The 19,605-nt window shown below is 37.7% G+C and overlaps 2 protein-coding genes across 2 annotated transcripts; both read left to right on the forward strand.

Annotated features, from left to right (window-relative positions):
• Nucleotides 1-1,353: 1,353 nt before the first annotated feature.
• LOC137296710 (uncharacterized) lies at nt 1,354-3,386 on the forward strand. The gene is made up of 4 exons (XM_067828540.1): nt 1,354-1,534; nt 2,287-2,415; nt 2,570-2,635; nt 3,308-3,386. Exons 1-4 carry the CDS (start codon nt 1,354-1,356, stop codon nt 3,370-3,372), a joined length of 441 nt encoding a protein of 146 aa, XP_067684641.1. The 3' UTR covers nt 3,373-3,386.
• Nucleotides 3,387-6,407: 3,021 nt separating this feature from the next.
• On the forward strand, nt 6,408-8,461 carry LOC137296717 (uncharacterized). Its single transcript, XM_067828547.1, has 4 exons — nt 6,408-6,588; nt 7,357-7,485; nt 7,646-7,711; nt 8,383-8,461. Exons 1-4 carry the CDS (start codon nt 6,408-6,410, stop codon nt 8,445-8,447), a joined length of 441 nt encoding a protein of 146 aa, XP_067684648.1. The 3' UTR covers nt 8,448-8,461.
• The last annotated feature ends 11,144 nt before the right edge of the window (nt 8,462-19,605 follow it).

Consider the following 19,605-nt stretch of genomic DNA (forward strand, 5'->3'; position numbering starts at 1 on the left):
TCAGATTATATTGTACCTTGGAAGTCAGTACACACTTTAGAGACTCTTAAATAAACATTTGTATTGTTGTATTTATGCCATTTATCTAGGCATTCTGGAGTTTGTCTCTTACCTACACCCCTCATTGCGTAAATACCTTACCTTTAGCGAATAATCTAATGTATCTTACCCAGGTACACTGACTGATCCTCTATCTTCTACATTGACACAAGAAAGAATTTATATATGAAGTAAAGTGAGACAGACGTGCTGGACACCTGACCTGAAAAGGCCAGACATGATAACCCACATCTTTGTTACGCAAAAACGACAAACAAAATCACACTCAAATATTCAATTCCTAATATAAGGGTCGTCACCTGAAGGCAATTCAAAGATACAAATAATTTCATTCGTTTAGCTTGGATATGTCGGAGGTTGATTATGAAACAATTAGAGGAAATTTTAAAATAAAGGTCAGGTATGTTGGTTTGAATGCTATTACCAATTACACCTGTCTGATCGTCTCGTGTTACATGTGTTGCCATATCGAGGATCAATGGTATCACACAGACAGGACACCTCAAGTGCGATCAACGGGCAGATTACTTCCTATCTGCTCATCTGACGTTAAAGCTGTTAAAATGTCATTTCCAGCAAAACGTAAATCACACCTCTGTCGTGATAAGATAAGTAGTTCATAGTCATCCATTTCCCATCTCTCCCAGCTGTTGCATGATATGATCTCACAGATACACAACAAATTCACCAATCACACAATGTTCCACCTCAGATAATATCTTGTTTTCCTGTTTCTATTCACGAGTTTCTAATTTCAGTCTATATAAATATAAACATTGAATTCCTACTATCTGCAGAGACACTTTCAGACGTCTTCTTTGGTGAGTAGCATTTACTGATATTCTTGTATTCTAATTCTTGGAAACCCATTCTTTACTGTTTCATACCTGACACAGGATCCACAATCTGAAACAAAACTGTCATTTTGAATTCAACTAAACCCCAAACACGCTACTAAATCACTGGAAATGTGGTTCACTCTCTTGGGGCTGTTGATTGAAGCCACAGATCATTGTAAACACTATGGTCAGCCTTTTTATTCATCAGGACAGTTTGATTGAAAATTAGGTCCATTTCTCTTTCGGGTGTTGCTCAGTCAATGACATACATTTTGCCAAAGATATAATCAAGTGAATATTCAAGATATGATAGTTCAATTCGGTATGATGAACAATGTGCTGTAGTGCCTACTAAGGCATCGCCAAATGTGGTCAGTAGTTTGTTCCACTAACGATTGTATTTGTAGTATACAGATTGATATTTGTGTCATGCAGATAACATCAGTTGATCAGAATGCGGCTGTTCTTTGTCCTCCTGCTTGTGGCCCTGGTTCTAATGCCAGATTCAGATGCCTGGGGAAGAAGAAGAAGAAGAAGGAGACGAGGCTGGTTTAGGTTCCGTAGAGTAGTTCGAGGTGTAGGGAGGGCCTACAGGATTTACAGACGCTACTCTCACATCATCAATCCAGCAATCTGTAAGAGGACTGTGTATTCTTTCATAAATGGCTTAAAACAAGTATTACTGACAAGTAAAACACAACGAAAAAGCTGTATTTGAGTGTTTTCTAAATGTAATTTTGTTCAATGGTTGAATATCATTGTTGACATATATAACATGAACTTGTATTTTTACCAAACCATCAAGCAACATCGACTGTGTCGTACAGTTGATAAAGCTAGTAGTTTCGTATTTGAATAATTATATCGACGTTTTACATTTCGAATGAACCTGGAATTAGCATGGCAAACATGCCAGACATTTTGAACTAGAATACTGTTTCTAGGAAATCAGCAGTGTGTAACATCCTCATCGTGTCGACACAATGACTGGGTGAAAGAATTACTTTCACTAGCACAGCTATAACAATTATTCATGTATTGATGTCTTTATTAAGATTTAGTTTTGATGAAACCTGGAACGATTGATGGAACTCTGCACATTGAATTGCTTATGCTACACCCAAATGTTTTTCATTGTTTTAGAGAGCCAGGAGTTGATAAAGTGTAGCTTCTCGAAAAACACCTCCACACAATAATTTGTCATGTGATGCGATATGTTCTGTCGTTTAAGAAATGTCCATTTTTCGTTAGGAGACCGCAATATGAAAGCAACATGAAAAGGTACAATGATGGTGTACAAAGTACATCTACTTGCTCCAAAAACTTACGTTTTTATACCAGTTGCTGTTTGTTATGGGAGACATAATTACTTCCATTTTGTTTGCAGCAGCCATAGGCAAGAGAAGTATTGACGAGCTTGATAAGAACAAGGATGGCAATATTGACCAATCAGAAGCTGAGGAACTGATGGAGAGACGGGCAGCCGAAGATCTACTTTCACTTGCTGATGAAAACGGTAAAACAAAACGGACATTTAATGACCACCTACACATTATTTACCTGAAATGTTAATGTTTTATGAAAACACTGCTAGTAGGTAAATGTTATTATTGTGATAATATACATATGCTTCGTGAATAAGGTCTGACTGTTTACTTCAACAATTTCAGGTGATTCGAACGTGAGTTTGGAGGAGTTCTCGAGGAGCATCCATGACTTCATGACCATACATTCAGGTAATAGGGCATAACGAGGGCTGAAGGTGGTTTATAGACGCATAAACTGAGATCCGCATCACTCAGTAAGGTCAGAAGGAATCTGAAACATAGGCCAACAGATCCTGCAGTCGTACACAACGTCTAATATTGATTTGAAGTTATATTTGGGATTACACTTTGTCAGTAATGTACTGATTCTGGTAGGTTGTTGGGGTTGTGTCAATCCGGGACAGCCTTCAAGTCGTTACCATCCTGTCATGGGATCACCTTGGCTTCTACAAATTGCAACCGAAAACTGGTACTTTACATCATTTACATTGTCAAATCCCTGACAACTGTTTATTGAGGGCTACTATTACTGACACTGGTGGGAGTCAACCAAGTCAGCGAACCTACCACACTCAGCAATATTCCAGCTATAAGGCGGCAGTCTGAAAACATCCTGTGACCAACAGCATCAGCATCCGTCTACATCACTGAGAACCGAAGTCAGCAAACCTGAGCACCCGATCACTTTAGTCGCCACTTACGACAAGCATGGGTTATTGAAGATCAATTCTAACCCGGATTTTACCCAAGCTGCAAATATGCAAAGTTATTAAGAAAGATATCAAATACAACATACGTTTTGGATTACGTTTTCTGCGACATTGTAAACGAGCTTAATGAGTGCCAATTACTTCTTTTCAGACCAAGAGTTGCAAGACGAACTTGAGAAGGAGTTTGCTGATGCATTTGATGAGGACTCAGAATAATGCTCCTGATCAACATGTTTAGAAATAACTTGAATAAATCAATCTAGCAACATTTAAATGTCTCCTGTCATGTTATCTATGTGTTTCAGCACCAACCTCTCTTTTTCAGTCCATTCCGATGAGGTTGTCTTATCAAAACACGGATGTGATGTGTGCTTTGTTGGAAAAGAGATTTGACACATTTAACACCACATGATCAGATACTAGTTTGAGTGTCGGCTCCCGACAACTGCGATCGTCACTGGCAACAGCATGATTCTGTTTAAATACTAATGACTGGCAATGAGTTGAAACAAGGCTATCGAGCTCATGGGATTGGTATGTAATGCACAAAACGCTTGCTTTAGAACGACATAAACTGAGGTTGGTTGTTGCTTTGGAAGGTCCGTTCAATTTGCATTGTAGGTTAGTTGTTGGAAGACAAATGAGGTTGATAGTTTCATTTTACCAGTGGTCAAACCTCATCTAGTTTTCAATACTCAGGCGTTTATCAGATTAATGACAGTTGAATATACTGTGCATCACATGGAAATGGATGGAGAGTTGAAATGGCTGTTCTGTTTAGACACAATCAATCATTTATGCTGTACAGAAAGATATAAATATACACAATGCAATTACAACAGTCTTTCTCTCACTACACCTGGTAAGGCTTTTACTCCTCTTGCCAACACAGATTAAAACACAATGAGAAATTGGACATACTTGCAGTCAGACCAGATGACGGGGAGTTAGTCCTTTTGAGTCTTGATTAAAGGTTCAGTTGAGACGTGAAACAGAAATACACTGACATTTCAGACAAAAACGTTGATAGAAGTCATCTAGAGGCATTTTCCACCCCTTCCCGTCCATAATGCAAGGCGTTCGTCTTCCGTGTCATGTCACAGTTGTGAGAAACGGATGATAGCAGTAACCTACTTACCTGACCTTATCACAGCATAAGTGTGACGTCGTGCGTTGTTGGAAATGAGATGTTCGCACGTTTAACACGAGATGATCAGATACTCAGTATCACCAGCTATCAGTGTGCCACCATTCATCATCGATGGCAACAGCAGAACAGAATATTTTACTCTGGCTATAATGGAAATTGGTTCCTTTCCTTCTCTGTTCCTCACTAATCAGTTACGGTGAACAAAGAGGAAGTTTGTCGCATATTAAATTGTATAAACTGTAAATCTACTTGTGCTGATTGTCTTGTACCAGAAACGCTTACATACTCATTACCCGACACCAGCCCCTTTTTGGTTAAAATCTTTAAGCGAATATTTTGATATAGGTGTTCTTTTCGGACACAATCCATCGTTATAACTATATATAGTCGATCAATATTATTATAAATAAAATGGATATGTAAACAACGCCATTTATTGGAATATTACTGTCACAACTTCACTTGGTAAAAACTAGTACGTCTCTTGTCAACACAGATTAACACTTTGATGAAAACTCAGAGATTTTACACCTAAGTCGATAGTTGAATTTAGAATCTATTGAGTCTTTGAGACATATTCACCCTTCAGCAAACGGAAGCTGTACGTAGCCGTAGTAGATTTTAAGATAATGTATTGTTCAGTTAATGAAGTTGAAATTTGGAAATGTTTTAGATATCGGGGATTGTGAGAGCTTCAATACCATGAATTTTTCACAGAATCAACATGAACAAAAGTATAAGAATCAGTCAGATTATATTGTACCTTGGAAGTCAGTACACACTTTAGAGACTCTTAAATAAACATTTGTATTGTTGTATTTATGCCATTTATCTAGGCATTCTGGAGTTTGTCTCTTACCTACACCCCTCATTGCGTAAATACCTTACCTTTAGCGAATAATCTAATGTATCTTACCCAGGTACACTGACTGATCCTCTATCTTCTACATTGACACAAGAAAGAATTTATATATGAAGTAAAGTGAGACAGACGTGCTGCACACCTGACCTGAAAAGGCCAGACATGATAACCCACATCTTTGTTACGCAAAAACGACAAACAAAATCACACTCAAATATTCAATTCCTAATATAAAGGTCGTCACCTGAAGGCAATTCAAAGATACAAATAATTTCATTCGTTTAGCTTGGATATGTCGGAGGTTGAATATGAAACAATTAGAAGAAATTTTAAAATAAAGGTCAGGTATGTTGGTTTGAATGCTATTACCAATTACACCTGTCTGATCGTCTCGTGTTACATGTGTTGCCATATCGAGGATCAATGGTATCACACAGACTGGACACCTCAAGTGCGATCAACGGGCAGATTACTTCCTATCTGGTCATCTCACGTTAAAGCTGTTAAAATGTCATTTCCAGCAAAACGTAAATCACACCTCTGTCGTGATAAGATAAGTAGTTCATAGTCATCCATTTCCCATCTCTCCCAGCTGTTGTATGATATGATCTCACAGATACACAACAAATTCACCAATCAATTAATGTTCCACCTCAGATAATATCTTGTTTTCCTGTTTCTATTCACGAGTTTCTAATTTCAGTCTATATAAATATAAGCATTGAATTCCTACTATCTGCAGAGACACTTTTAGACGTCTTCTTTGGTGAGTAGCCTTTACTGATATTCTTGTATTCTAATTCTTGGAAACCCATTCTTTACAGTTTCATACCTGACACAGGATCCACAATCTGAAACAAAACTGTCATTTTGAATTCAACTAAACCCCAAAACACGCTACTAAATCACTGGAAATGTGGTTCACTCTCTTGGAGCTGTTGATTGAAGCCACAGATCATTGTAAACACTATTGTCAGCCTTTCTATTCATCAGGAGAGTTTGATTGAAAATTAGGTCTATTTCTCTTTCGGATGTTGCTCAGTCAATGACATGCATTTTGCCAAAGACGTAATCAAGTAAATATTCAAGATATGATAGTTCAATTCGGTATGATGAACAATGTGCTGTAGTGCCTAGTAGGGCATCACCAAATGTGGTCAGTAGTTTGTTCCACTAACGATTGTATTTGTAGTATACAGATTGATATTTGTGTCATGCAGATAACATCAGGTGATCAGAATGCGGCTGTTCTTTGTCCTCCTGCTTGTGGCCCTGGTGCTAATGCCAGATTCAGATGCCTGGGGAAGAAGAAGAAGAAGAAGGAGACGAGGCTGGTTTAGGTTCCGTAGAGTAGTTCGAGGTGTAGGGAGGGCCTACAGGATTTACAGACGCTACTCTCACATCATCAATCCAGCAATCTGTAAGAGGGCTGTGTATTCTTTCATAAATGGCTTAAAACAAGTATTACTGACAAGTACAACAACGAAAAAGCTGTATTTGAGTGTTTTCCAAATGTAATTTTGTTCAATGGTTGAATATCATTGTTGACATATGCTACATGAACTTGTATTTTTACCAAACCATCAAGCAACATCGACTGTGTCGTACAGTTGATAAAGCTAGTAGTTTCGTATTTGAATAGTTATATCGGCGTTTTACATTTCGAATGAACCTGGAATTAGCATGGCAAACATGCCAGACATTTTGAACTAGAATACTGTTTCTAGGAAATCAGCAGTGTGTAACATCTTCATCGTGTCGACACAATGACTGGGTGAATGAATTGCTTTCACTAGCACAGCTATAAAAATTATTCATGTATTAATGTCTTTATTAAGATTTAGTATTGATGAACACTGGACCGATTGATTGAACTCTGCACATTGAATTGCTTATGCTACACCCAATTGTTTTTTCATTGTTTTAGAGAGCCAGGAGTTAATAAAGAGTACCTTCTCGAAAAACACCTCCGCCTACTTGCTTCTTGACACAATATTTTGTCATGTGATGCGATATGTTCTGTCGTTTAAGAAATGTCCATTTTTTCGTTAGGAGACCGCAATATGAAAGCAACATGAAAAGGTACAATGATGGTGTACAAAGTACATCTACTTGCTCCAAAAACTTACGTTTTTATACCAGTTGCTGTTTGTTATGGGAGACATAATTACTTCCATTTTGTTTGCAGCAGCCATAGGCAAGAGAAGTATTGACGAGCTTGATAAGAACAAGGATGGCAATATTGACCAATCAGAAGCTGAGGAACTGATGGAGAGACGGGCAGCCGAAGATCTACTTTCACTTGCTGATGAAAACGGTAAAACAAAACGGACATTTAATGACCACCTACACATTATTTACCTGAAATGTTAATGTTTTATGAAAACACTGCTAGGAGGTAAATATTGTTATTGTGATAATATACATGTACATATGCTTCGTGAATAAGGTCTGACTGTTTACTTCAACAATTTCAGGTGATTCGAACGTGAGTTTGGAGGAGTTCTCGAGGAGCATCCATGACTTCATGACCATACATTCAGGTAATAGTGCATAACAAGGGCTGAAGGTGGTTTATAGACGCATAAGCTGAGATCCGCGTCACTCAGTAAGGTCAGAAGGACTCTGAAACATAGGCCAACAGATTCTGCAGTCGTACACAACGTCTAATATTGATTTGAAGTTATATTTGGGATTACACTTTGTCAGTAATGTACTGATTCTGGTAGGTTGTTGGGGTTGTGTCAATCCGGGACAGCCTTCAAGTCGTCACCATCCTGTCATGGGATCACCTTGGCTTCTACAAATTGCAACCGAAAACTGGTACTTTACATCATTTACATTGTCAAATCCCTGACAACTGTTTATTGAGGGCTACTATTACTGACACTGGTGGGAGTCAACCAAGTCAGCGAACCTACCACACTCAGCAATATTCCAGCTATAAGGCGGCAGTCTGAAAACATCCTGTGACCAACAGCATCAGCATCCGTCTCCATCACTGAGAACCGAACTCAGCAAATCTGAGCACCCGATCACTTTAGTCGCCACTTACGACAAGCATGGGTTATTGAAGATCAATTCTAACCCGGATTTTACCCAAGCTGCAAATATGCAAAGTTATTAAGAAAGATATCAAATACAACATACGTTTTGGATTACGTTTTTGCGACATTGTAAACGAGCTTAATGAGTGCCAATTACTTCTTTTCAGACCAAGAGTTGCAAGACGAACTTGAGAAGGAGTTTGCTGATGCATTTGATGAGGACTCAGAATAATGCTCCTGATCAACATGTTTAGAAATAACTTGAATAAATCAATCTAGCAACATTTAAATGTCTCCTGTCATGTTATCTATGTGTTTCAGCACCAACCTCTGTTTTTCAGTCCATTCCGATGAGGCTATCTTATCAAAACACGGGTGTGATGTGTGCTTTGTTGGAAAAGAGGTTTAACATTTTTAACACCACATGATCAGATACTAGTTTGAGTGACGACTCCCGACAACTGCGATCGTCACTGGCAACAGCATGATTCCAGCCCCTAAATGTTTGAAAGGACAAATCATCTACAGTTACTTGATATTTTTCGACTAAGGTTTTATCGTTTCCATGGAAATCATGAAAACTATAAATCCTATATATCTGTAAATAGCAATTTGCACAATTTCACGATTTGTCTCATATATCTGCCACGATCTTTTGGATGATATCAAAATGGCTTTCGAGTTGTGCCGCAGAAACGAGGCCCTTTCCCCCGTTTGAGATTAAGTCCAAATCGTTTCCATGGACACCGGAAAAAATAAAAATGACAGAAATCTGCAAATAGTAAAAGGCACTACTGTGAACTCGCCCTGGCATATTTGTCAAGTTTTGTTGAAAGATGTCATGACGTTTTCAAGTTGTGCTCCGGAAACGAAACACACCTGTCACTTTTGAGACTAAGTCCAAAGACATCCATGGTAACCGGGAAAATAATAAATCACAAAAATCTGTAAATAGTAAAAGGCACCACTTTAGGTTCTGATTGATATGCCTACCATGTTTTGCAGAAAAGTATTGAACGGTTTGAAGTCCACCCTTCCATCAGATTAAGACCTAAACGTTTCCATGAGAACCAAAAAGAATAAAAATGCCATAAATCTGTAAATAGCAAAAGCCACAACCCTAGGTTCAGTCTATTATATCTACCAATTTTGGTGTAAAAGCTATTGAGCAGTTTGTTTTAGCTATGTCCCGGAAACAAAATGATAACGGACGGACAGACAGACGAGGCGTCGACTATATCCCCCAACATTACTTGGCGGGAGGATGAAAAAGATGATTAAAAAGAATTCAAAGCTTCCAGCCATTGAGTAAGTGTTTGGCATACCGTGATTACTTTTGCCGTTTCCATCTCTTCCAACAGAAGATGTATTGATAAATCTGTATATTTGAAGTTTGCCGAACGTTAGTTCGAAGAAATCGTTTTGCTTCTTTATACTTTTTTATCTATAGTTTTTATTCACTTCAGTTGGGCACAATGATAAATTTTCTGAGCCTTTTAAGTGAGAGACAACATACATAGAAAGGCAAACTTACATATTCAATTACATCATCGGCTGGCAATGGTAGACTAAATGCAAGAACGTGGAATCACAATGAAATGCAAGCACTGCATCATCATACGATAAAGTGATAACGGTGACATTGCTGGTTATATTTCATCCCTTTTTAAATTAAATGAATCCATGTTGATATTTTCCGAAAGAGGTATATTTTGTTATAATTTTTTTCACATCTATAAATACTGCTTTAAATATGCTAAAACTTTGTCTCAAACCTTTATGTTCATAACAAATATATGGCGTATGGTCAATAAAGTCATGTTAAAGTCATAACGTCTCTGTTAGACTGTCTACATTGTAGAAATACGATCTTCCAGTTTATATAATATACGAATACGATCGTATAATATAACATTATAAGATATAATGCAATTCTACATTGAAACTATGGCAGTTTGGTGTAGAAATGTATATGTGATACTAATACATGTCTCATTTATGACAGACTTTGGGAAAATCATTTTCAGAAATTAAATCATCATAAAATGATCTATTCTATTGTTGTCCTAATCATTCTAATGTGAACATATTGACAATTCTGATGTATTTGGATGTTTTGTTGTTCGTATAACATCTTTTTAACTTTGTGAAAGAGAAGGACGGGATTTAGATCAAGCATCGTACAACTAATATCAAAAGTTCTGAAACTGTAAGGGAATCATCTTCATGAAGGTACTATTCCTTTTTGGAACCAGTTAAATATAATCGAATCAGGATGGTTACACAGGTGATTTAACCAAATGGGTTGCTAAAGACTTTTTTTTAAAAAAAAAAACAAACCTCCTGAATGATCTACGAATCTGTTGGGTCAACAGCAATGTTTGCATATTGATTGAAGTTTTTTCTTTTGATACCACTGATCATGACATGCTCATTCATCGACTCATGTGTGACTTGCATATTGATGATTACACAATGTCATTTAGAAAGTGGTCAAATGCAGCATATGTCATATTTGGGATTTCACTTTCTCCGTAAAGCTCTCGAAACACGTCCAGTCTTCATGGACAGTAATGCAAGGAAACATCGACACATGAATCCTCTGGAGCATTGTGGGACGTAGGGTGTGAGCAAGTGATCCTCCAGTGCAGAATCTTGAACATTTGACCCATGCATTTTATGACGAGTGGCAGAACAAGAATCAGACGTTTCGTGACCAGCGCGAGACCGCGAGTAGAAAATGTTATCCAAGTGCGAGACGGTGACACCACTTACCCAGTCACTGGTATTTTCATGTTTTTTTTTAAAACAATCACAAAATGCCATAAACGATTTAAGTACATAGGGGTATTTTTATCTAACGCCACAATCGTTATGCGCATTCTGATAATTTTCTCTATTAACACACATACCACAGATCTTCACGCAGTTTACGGAAAGGGAGGAATGGTGACAAATGGAGGAAGGGAGATTCACTTAAGGGACATAACTCTAGATGTGCCTGCCTGAAGCGTGGGTGTCATTCTGTTTCAGTTCTCAGTTGAACCATCGTGACTCAAACTCTTAACTTCTCGCCATTGAATTTGATTCCAAGTATGTCAAATATCTCTCAGTTACTCATATTTAAGACTGATCGTTGACAGCGTGGACAATCGTTCAGTAACCATCTCAGAGAGACTAAAAAAGAACAAAGTTTGGTGTTGAAACACAAATATAAATTGGGTTGAATAGCCCGTTAAGCATGATCAGTGGGTAGATGAAAGAATGCAGTCAATGTTCGAAGGCAATGCACCAAAGTCTTGGTGTGAGAGAGAATCAACTATGGCAGAATGTCAACACAGCGATCGGTAATCACAGCAGATAATGTAGGTCAGGCGTTGACGGGTTTTGATGATCAAGCGTGGCAGACACTGTAGAATGGTCTCGAAACAGTATCCCGGAAGTGAACATAGAAAACGAAGAGCAGATAAATTCCGGAGTGCCAGAATGCTAAAAGTGTTGACCAGATATTAAAACGAAATGTGACCCATACTATTTACTATTCAAAACACTAAACATTGTGACCCAATAATAATTATTACTGAATTAATAACAAAATATACAGAAAATGCACACTCATAACACTCTCGCCCTTGAGGAAAAGAAAGTTTCGCAGAAACTTTCTGATACAAGCATAGCAATAATAACATAATAACATGACATGTAATAATATGAGTAATATGAAACACTTCCTGCAGAATTACTATGACAAAATGCAGATATATACATACAGTATCATCAGGTCATCATACATATATACCCTGGAAAGTGCATCAGCACAAACATTGTCTTCGACTCTAATGTGTTTGATCACAAGACTGAACCCTTGAAAGGTCAAATTCACCCTCATAAGTCTCTGATTTTTGTTCTTCATTTTGTGAAGAAATGTCAAGGGATTGTGATCAGTAAAAACTTCAATTGGCAAACGGGTAGTACCAAGGTACACTTCAAAATGCTGTAAAGCCAACAAAAGACCTAATAGCTCTTTTCAGCCGTAGAATAATTTCTTTGGTGCTTGTCAAATTTCTTTGAAAAATAACAAACTGGATGTTCTATCCCTGAATCATCCTCTTGAATAAGGACAGCACCTGCACCAACTTCACTTGCATCAATTTGCAACTTAAATGCTTTCTCAAAATTTGGTGAAACATTATCACTAAGATCATCAAACTTCACATTGCTAACACAATCATCAATGTTGTCAACATTTTCACAATTGTCTTTAGTACAATCAGTAACTGGGGAGAGAGTGGCAATACAGTTGACATGTTTGGTTTCTAACCTGTCATGATATTTCTTAATCATGTTGACATGACACAATCTCTTTCGTTTACGGCGACCAGGTGTCTGTGTCGCTAACCATTTTGTCAACAACATATGGACCTTGATATCTTGCTCTCAGTGGCTGACCAGGTATGGGAAGCTAAACTAACACTTTCTCACCACAAATGAAATTTTTCTCTTTTGTCTTTTTGTCATAGTTTAGCTTTATTTTGTCTTGTGAAACCTTCAAGTTTCTTCTAGCCAAGTTCTGCACTTCAACATCCTCACCCTGTGCACTAACAAGCTGCTCTCTGGAACGAATGTGCTCACCACCTGAAGAGCTACTACTCTCTGAAGATAAGTCCTCTGTCTCCACCTCACACAAGGAATGATCCATAAAAGTACCTGACAAATCATAAATGGCATCATTCTGCAAAGAAGTCTTGGAAAAAATGCCTTTCGACATTGAACGAGTCACTGCACAAGAGGGAGAAATACCCGGAAATTCATCCTCCAACTTTTCTGTACTAACTGAACTCTCCGGCAAAACAGTGACAATAGAATCAGAGCCAACTTATCATTACCGATCAACAAATCGACACGCGGAACTGGGAGAGAGTCTTCATCTCACCTGAAATCAGATCTGAAGTCAAATTCACAAAATGGAGAGGAGCAGAAGAACTGCCACCTATACCCTGAAGCAAAACATCTGAGTTAGCTGAAGACTCATCAGCAAAAGGCAAAATATCCTTCAAAATCAGAGATTGAAGAGCTCCAGTATCCCTCAAGATAATAACGTGCCGTGTGGTAGAATTATCTCCCATAAGTGACACAGAACCTTTATACACAAAGGGCAAAACCTCCTTCCGAACTACAGAATCTGGAGACCTACTCTCACAGACAAAACTCTCCTCAGAACCACCTGGAAAGAAAGGCTTAGGTGCGATGGACACAAAAGCATTTTGGTTACCTGTAGCCTGATTTTTAAACTGGAGTTTGTAACATGCAGACACCAAATGACCTGGCTACAATACGCACAAACAGGATCAGCACCACTGGTAGTCGTAGGCTTAGACTGAAAAGAATGTGACTGCTTGCCACTAGAATTTGAACCTGTTCTAACACCACTGTAACCTGCATGTCCTGAGGTCTTAACCGTGGAAAAGCCCATTTGGCCAGAACACTTTGTATTACCCGGAGACTGAAAACAACTCTTGTGAGTCAAACAATAGTCATATGCCAACCTTTTGTTCATCTAAATAAGTCTTAAGGTCAGCATGAACACTCTGCTTGAAATCTTCAAACAACACTAACTGCCTCAAACCATCAAAATTTGTGACCTCCTTAGACCTACACCACTTATCAAACAATGTTTCCTTTTCTCTAGCAAACTCTACAAAAGTCTCATTGTCCCTTTTGTGAGCATTTCTGAATTTCTGACGATAAGCCTCAGGCACTAAGTCATAAGCTTTCAAAATTGTTTTCTTGACAAGATCATAATCTGAGCTTTGTTGTACTGACAAAGCTGAATAAGCATCCTGAGCTTTACCTTTCAATACAGCATAGTCCATGACTCTCTAGGCCACTTGAGACTTTCAGCAACTTTTTCAAAATGTAGAAAATATTTGTCTACTTCTTTCTCATTAAAACGAGGTACAAGCCTGGCATGCCTTGCAATGTCAAAAGTGGAAGAATCTAAGGACTGAGAAGGGTTTTCAAGTTTTTTCAACTTAATTTCTCTGTCAATTGCCAATTTCTTCAGTTCTATTTCTCTTGCTATTTCTTTCTCCATCTCAAACTTTTTCATTTCCAACTCTTTTTCTTTTTCTTTTTCCAACCTTTTCAATAATATGTTTTTCATTTCAAACAGGTCTGAACATTCCTCTGGCACTATTTCCAAAATGTCATCTTCAAAAACTCCCTCGTCAATGTAATGATTCAACACAATTTTCAAAATCTGAAATTTCCTCATAGCAGGTTTGGCATCAAGTGTGAGATGTGAAGAAATTTGCAATAAATCTGATTTCCTCAACTGACTAATTGTCTCAGAGTCAGGGGACAATACAAACTTCTCAAGTTCAAACACTATTTTGCTGGTTCCACAATTTAACTTGTGCAGATTTGCAGAAATTTGGAATATATTTCACAAATGGTCTCAAATGTCAAATGAATTCTATCCCGGACGGTTAAGAATTTACCGTGACAAAGTATTTAAGAAATCCTCTTGTAAACCAGCTGCAGCAAAACAGAACAAAGACAAGTTGTTTACGTTCAAATTATATTATTACTACACCACTAGAGCAAGGTATATAAAGTCACAAGTCCATATAACAATGCAGATTACAAATACAATTTAAGAGAGACAAAAATCTAAGTCAGTGGGTCACAAAATACACTATAGCAAACTCACCAAAGTCTTGGTGTGAGAGAGAATCAGCTATGGCAGAAGAATGTCAACACAGCGATCGGTGCAACAGCAGAAAATGTAGGTCAGGCGTTGACGGGTTTTGATGATCAAGCGTGGTAGAGGTGTAACTATGAATGAGTGTGAGTGTCACCTTCTGCACGGCAACCAGCCCTTATATATATTTACATAGTCATTTCCCGAAAGTTCGCGCACAAACGAACATCCTCAACACTGTAGAATGGTTTCGAAAAAGTATCCCGGAAGTGAACATAGAAAACTAGGAGCAGATAAATTCTGGAATGCCAGAATGCTAAATGTGTTGACCAGATATTAAAACGAAATGTGACCCATAATATTTACTATTCAAAATACTAAACATTGTGACCCAATAATAATTATTACTGAATTAATAACAAAATATACAGAAAATACACACTCATAACAACATCAACCCATGTTTCCCTCATGAACAGTGAACACGTATGAAAGTGTACCCAAACAATAACAATTATCCTGCCTTTGTCTTACTGTCTTCCGTTGTTTTTATAATGAAAATCAACTTTGAGGACTTTTGCATTGGCTACTAGATCAGTTGTGTGAATGGAATAAGAGAGACTACATCCCCACGTGTCAAGATAGTATTTCCTAAGGATGGATCTCTCAGTGTATTTGATAACAATCAACGGCAGAGTTTTAAGAGGGTTTCAAGTCAGAATACCACCAGGTGATTGTAAGATCCTCTTGGAAATATGTGTCTTTTTATGTTCACGATTGACAGCTTCCATTGAGACTTCTGACCGGAGGTGTCTTTATAAACTCTAGTTTGTATGCTGTATTCATATATTGCTGTCTCAATCTTTGTACTTCCGTACAGAGAAACAAGAATCCCAAATATAACATATCTTCAACAACACATATACCTCAATTTTTCACTGTTTATATGCAAATGACTTAAATTGAGATGAAGCAAATATATTTGGCTTGTACATAAGTCACACAGTTAAGTCACACAACACAAGACGTCTCAGACGGACATCCCGAGGCTGCAATATGCTTGTGATATACTTTGTTGAATCTGCATTGCAATTTAGCCGTTTAAAGACAATGAGGTTTTTGTTGATAGATATGCTGTATAAATAGTAGTAGCCAGACACCCATAATTCGAGTGTTCCATAGTCAGGACATGTGTTTCACTTCATTAATGACAATGAATGAAATCGATCTACCTGGATATCACAACAGGTACTGTGAAAGCGTGTTAAGAGGGAGATATTATTTTTTACCCAAAATTTTAAATGGCTTTCAAAATTGTGTCTTGTTTCAAAATTGCAATATATGTGTATAATCATCGGAACAAAACTTTATAGATATGTTTAGTCATATCTGTATATATGTAAAACATCTGTTGTGTTCAGTTTAGGTGTTCATGTACAATAATTGTATTATTAAATTCAGCTGACAGTCCAGACATTACACGATATCATGTACATGATATCTTAAGGTTTGTTAAATATTACTCACTCACTCACTCACTTAGTTTACTCACTGCAAATTCAGTCAGGCAGAAAGATGTCTTTATTTATGATCATGAAATTAACACATTTTCAGTTCCAAGAGAATTTCCACCAGTCGGTCTACCTAGAGTAAATGGAATGTGTGCATCATTGTCAGACTAGTTGGGGATCCAGCGCTCACTACCGCACGTGTCCACAGCTTGAGCCTTCAAAGAGATGTCAGACTAGTTGGGGATCCAGCGCTCACTGCCGCACGTGTCCACAGCTTGAGCCTTCAAAGAGATGGGGAAAGACGTTTAGCCGCTGTCGACTACCACTTATTTATGTTTCCACCAGTCAATGTTTGTTTGTGTAATGTGTATTCATTGTATTACGGTTAAGAATTTACCATGACAAACAATGTAAGAAATCCTCTGTGAACCAGCAAAACAGAACAAAGACAAGTTTAAAATATTCAGATATTATTATTATGCAACGAGAGCAAGGTATACAAAGTCACAAGTCAATTTCACAATACTGATACCAAGTACAATTCAAGAGAGACAAATTCTAAATCAATTATTGGTCACAAAATACAATATAGTAAACTCACCAAAGTCTTGGTGCGAGAGAGAATCAACTATGCAGAATGTAAACACAGCGATCGGTCTGAGAGCGGATGATGTACATAAGGCGTTGATGGATGCAGATGATGACGATGATGAAACTCCAGCGATGTGTCCGTCAAGGAACACGGCAACCAGCCTTTTTATATAAAGTATAATGAAAGTAACAGACTTCCCCGCCCAGTGATGCCCCTAAGTCGACTATTACGTAAATGACCAACTCTTGTAATTCATTTGCAAGCTGTATGTTGTGCTATTGTATGATATATATTGTATGATGTATATCATTGTGGATGTTGGGCGATTATTGTGACAGAGAGTGTGTGGCTGAATGTCAAGGTGTGCAAGTGAGTGTCTAATTTAGCCATGCTTTATTATTGTGTTTTTAAGTTATCATAATTATTTTTCATCTCAAATGAAATATAAAATGTTATTTCAAAATAATAACTGTATTAAAGTTTAACATTACTACATTGTAAATGCATTATTAGTTAAATGTATGATCTTTATTTGATTTAATTGTTGATTCAAATTCATGTTCAGAAAATAAAACAGTGCATCACATTGTATTTTCTGTTGTTCTATGTATAAAGGTTATAATAATACCAAATTGTTTATGTTGCTTTTTACAAGAGCTTATAATATAGATATATTAGAACGTTTAAATCGTTTCCATAAAACGCTCGTGAAAACCCGTGGAGCTAAAACTGAAACTCTAAATTGTAACTGTGTTGAAACTATGTGGGATTGTTGGTAACTGAAACCCCTGTGGAAACGTGTTGGAGTCTTGGTAACTAAAACTATATACGGAAACCTGTAAGAGTCTTGGTAACTGAAACCTTGCGGAAACCTGATGGATTCTAAAATAACTGAAACTCAACGGAAACCTGTTGGAGTATGGGTAACGGATACCTTGCGGAAACCCTTAGAAAGTGGGTAATTGTAAGTTTCCGTTGCTGCAGACATCCAGTGTAAAAGAACGGAAACTCACTGGAATCTAGGTGGAAACTTAAGTTTCTGTCCAGTTTCCATCATATTTCCGTACTGCGAAAGTTATTTTGCTGGATGAATGCAATCTTTAGTTCTAATGAAGTCTTCTGGTCGTTAATTATTATTTGTTATTGACCAATTTAAATTTAGCTTTTAGCTTTTATTTTTTTATTACCACAGCTGGTTGTTGTATTCATATGTAATTATGTGCATCATTCTTGTTCTGACCATCCGTCAGATGGGCTGCCTGCAACCTTTGCGTCATTATTTAAGCTTTCCAAAGATTTCACTTTCTCTTAAGGTGTACTGTACACTCACCATGTCTGTCATCCAGACACGTGGGGCATACACCAGATACTGATGGCCAGACCCCTGCCCTCCATAGCTCAACTGCAGAGAATGATAAATAATCCAAACAGAGAGATCAATCGAAACTATGGCGTTGTTTCCGAAAAATAACGTCAACTCGTGAAGAAGGTACCTCCAGATGTTTCTACACGCTCACGAGTCTGTGACTCGTACAAAGGTTTAACTAGACGATTATTTACATGTATTGATATCGATGACACATTAGAAACCGTTTGATTGACCAGTTGCACAGGTGGAAACCGAACACTTTGACCAGTTGCACAGGTGGAAACCGAACACCTTATTGATGACACGCTCAAAGTCCAATGATAATCAACAGGTGCATCTAAACAGTGGTTTCTCTCATCGATCGGCGATGGTTTTTTAACAGAGTTGTACAGACTCATGCATCTCCAAGTACTTAAATAGCAAAGAGCTCTAGGCTGTCCACAACTACCTTCAGATACACCATGTCTTGGACTGTCATTGCCGCCTTGCTGCTCTACACCTGTCAGGTATTATTTTCTATTTTCAAATTTGATGATTTTATTTTTGTGTTTTATGAATATATTTTTGTAAGTGAGTAGATATGAAACTAATTTTGAAAGCATTTTCTTATATCAGGTAATGTATTCGGTTCTTTCATTCCATCATGTCATTCTCACGTTTTTGATTTTGTACCACGCTCTTCAGAAACTGACAGTCACAAATAATTCGCATATACATGTATATATAAAACAGATGTTATCACTGTCCATAAATGGTGAATAGGTAAGAGTAAAGTGCCGTCATTGCGACCTGGACATTTGTGTGTGGACATCCCACCATGTAATTATGAAAAGAATAACTCACTCACTCGGTATTAAGTGACTTAACTTGAAGATACATTCAAGTCTAATCGGGATTAATCAAAGGTTTTCACATCTCATCAGATAAGACCCGTAAAGATCTGGGGTAAGGAAGGCATTCAGCAGCCCATGCTTGCCATAAAAGGTGACTGTGCTTGTCGTAACAGGCGACTCACGGGATCAGGTGGTCAGACTCGCTGACTTGGTTGACGTCAACATGTCATCGGTTCCCAATTGCGCTGATCGAAGCTCATGCTGTTGATCACTGGGTTGTCTGGTCCAGAATCGATTATTAATAGATCACCGCCATGCAGCTGGAATATTGCTGAGTGCGGCGTAACTCAATATCTCATTCAGCAGATACAGCTCTGTACAT

This window comes from Haliotis asinina, chromosome 9 (assembly GCF_037392515.1).
Source record: "Haliotis asinina isolate JCU_RB_2024 chromosome 9, JCU_Hal_asi_v2, whole genome shotgun sequence".
In the NCBI taxonomy this organism is placed as follows: domain Eukaryota; kingdom Metazoa; phylum Mollusca; class Gastropoda; order Lepetellida; family Haliotidae; genus Haliotis; species Haliotis asinina.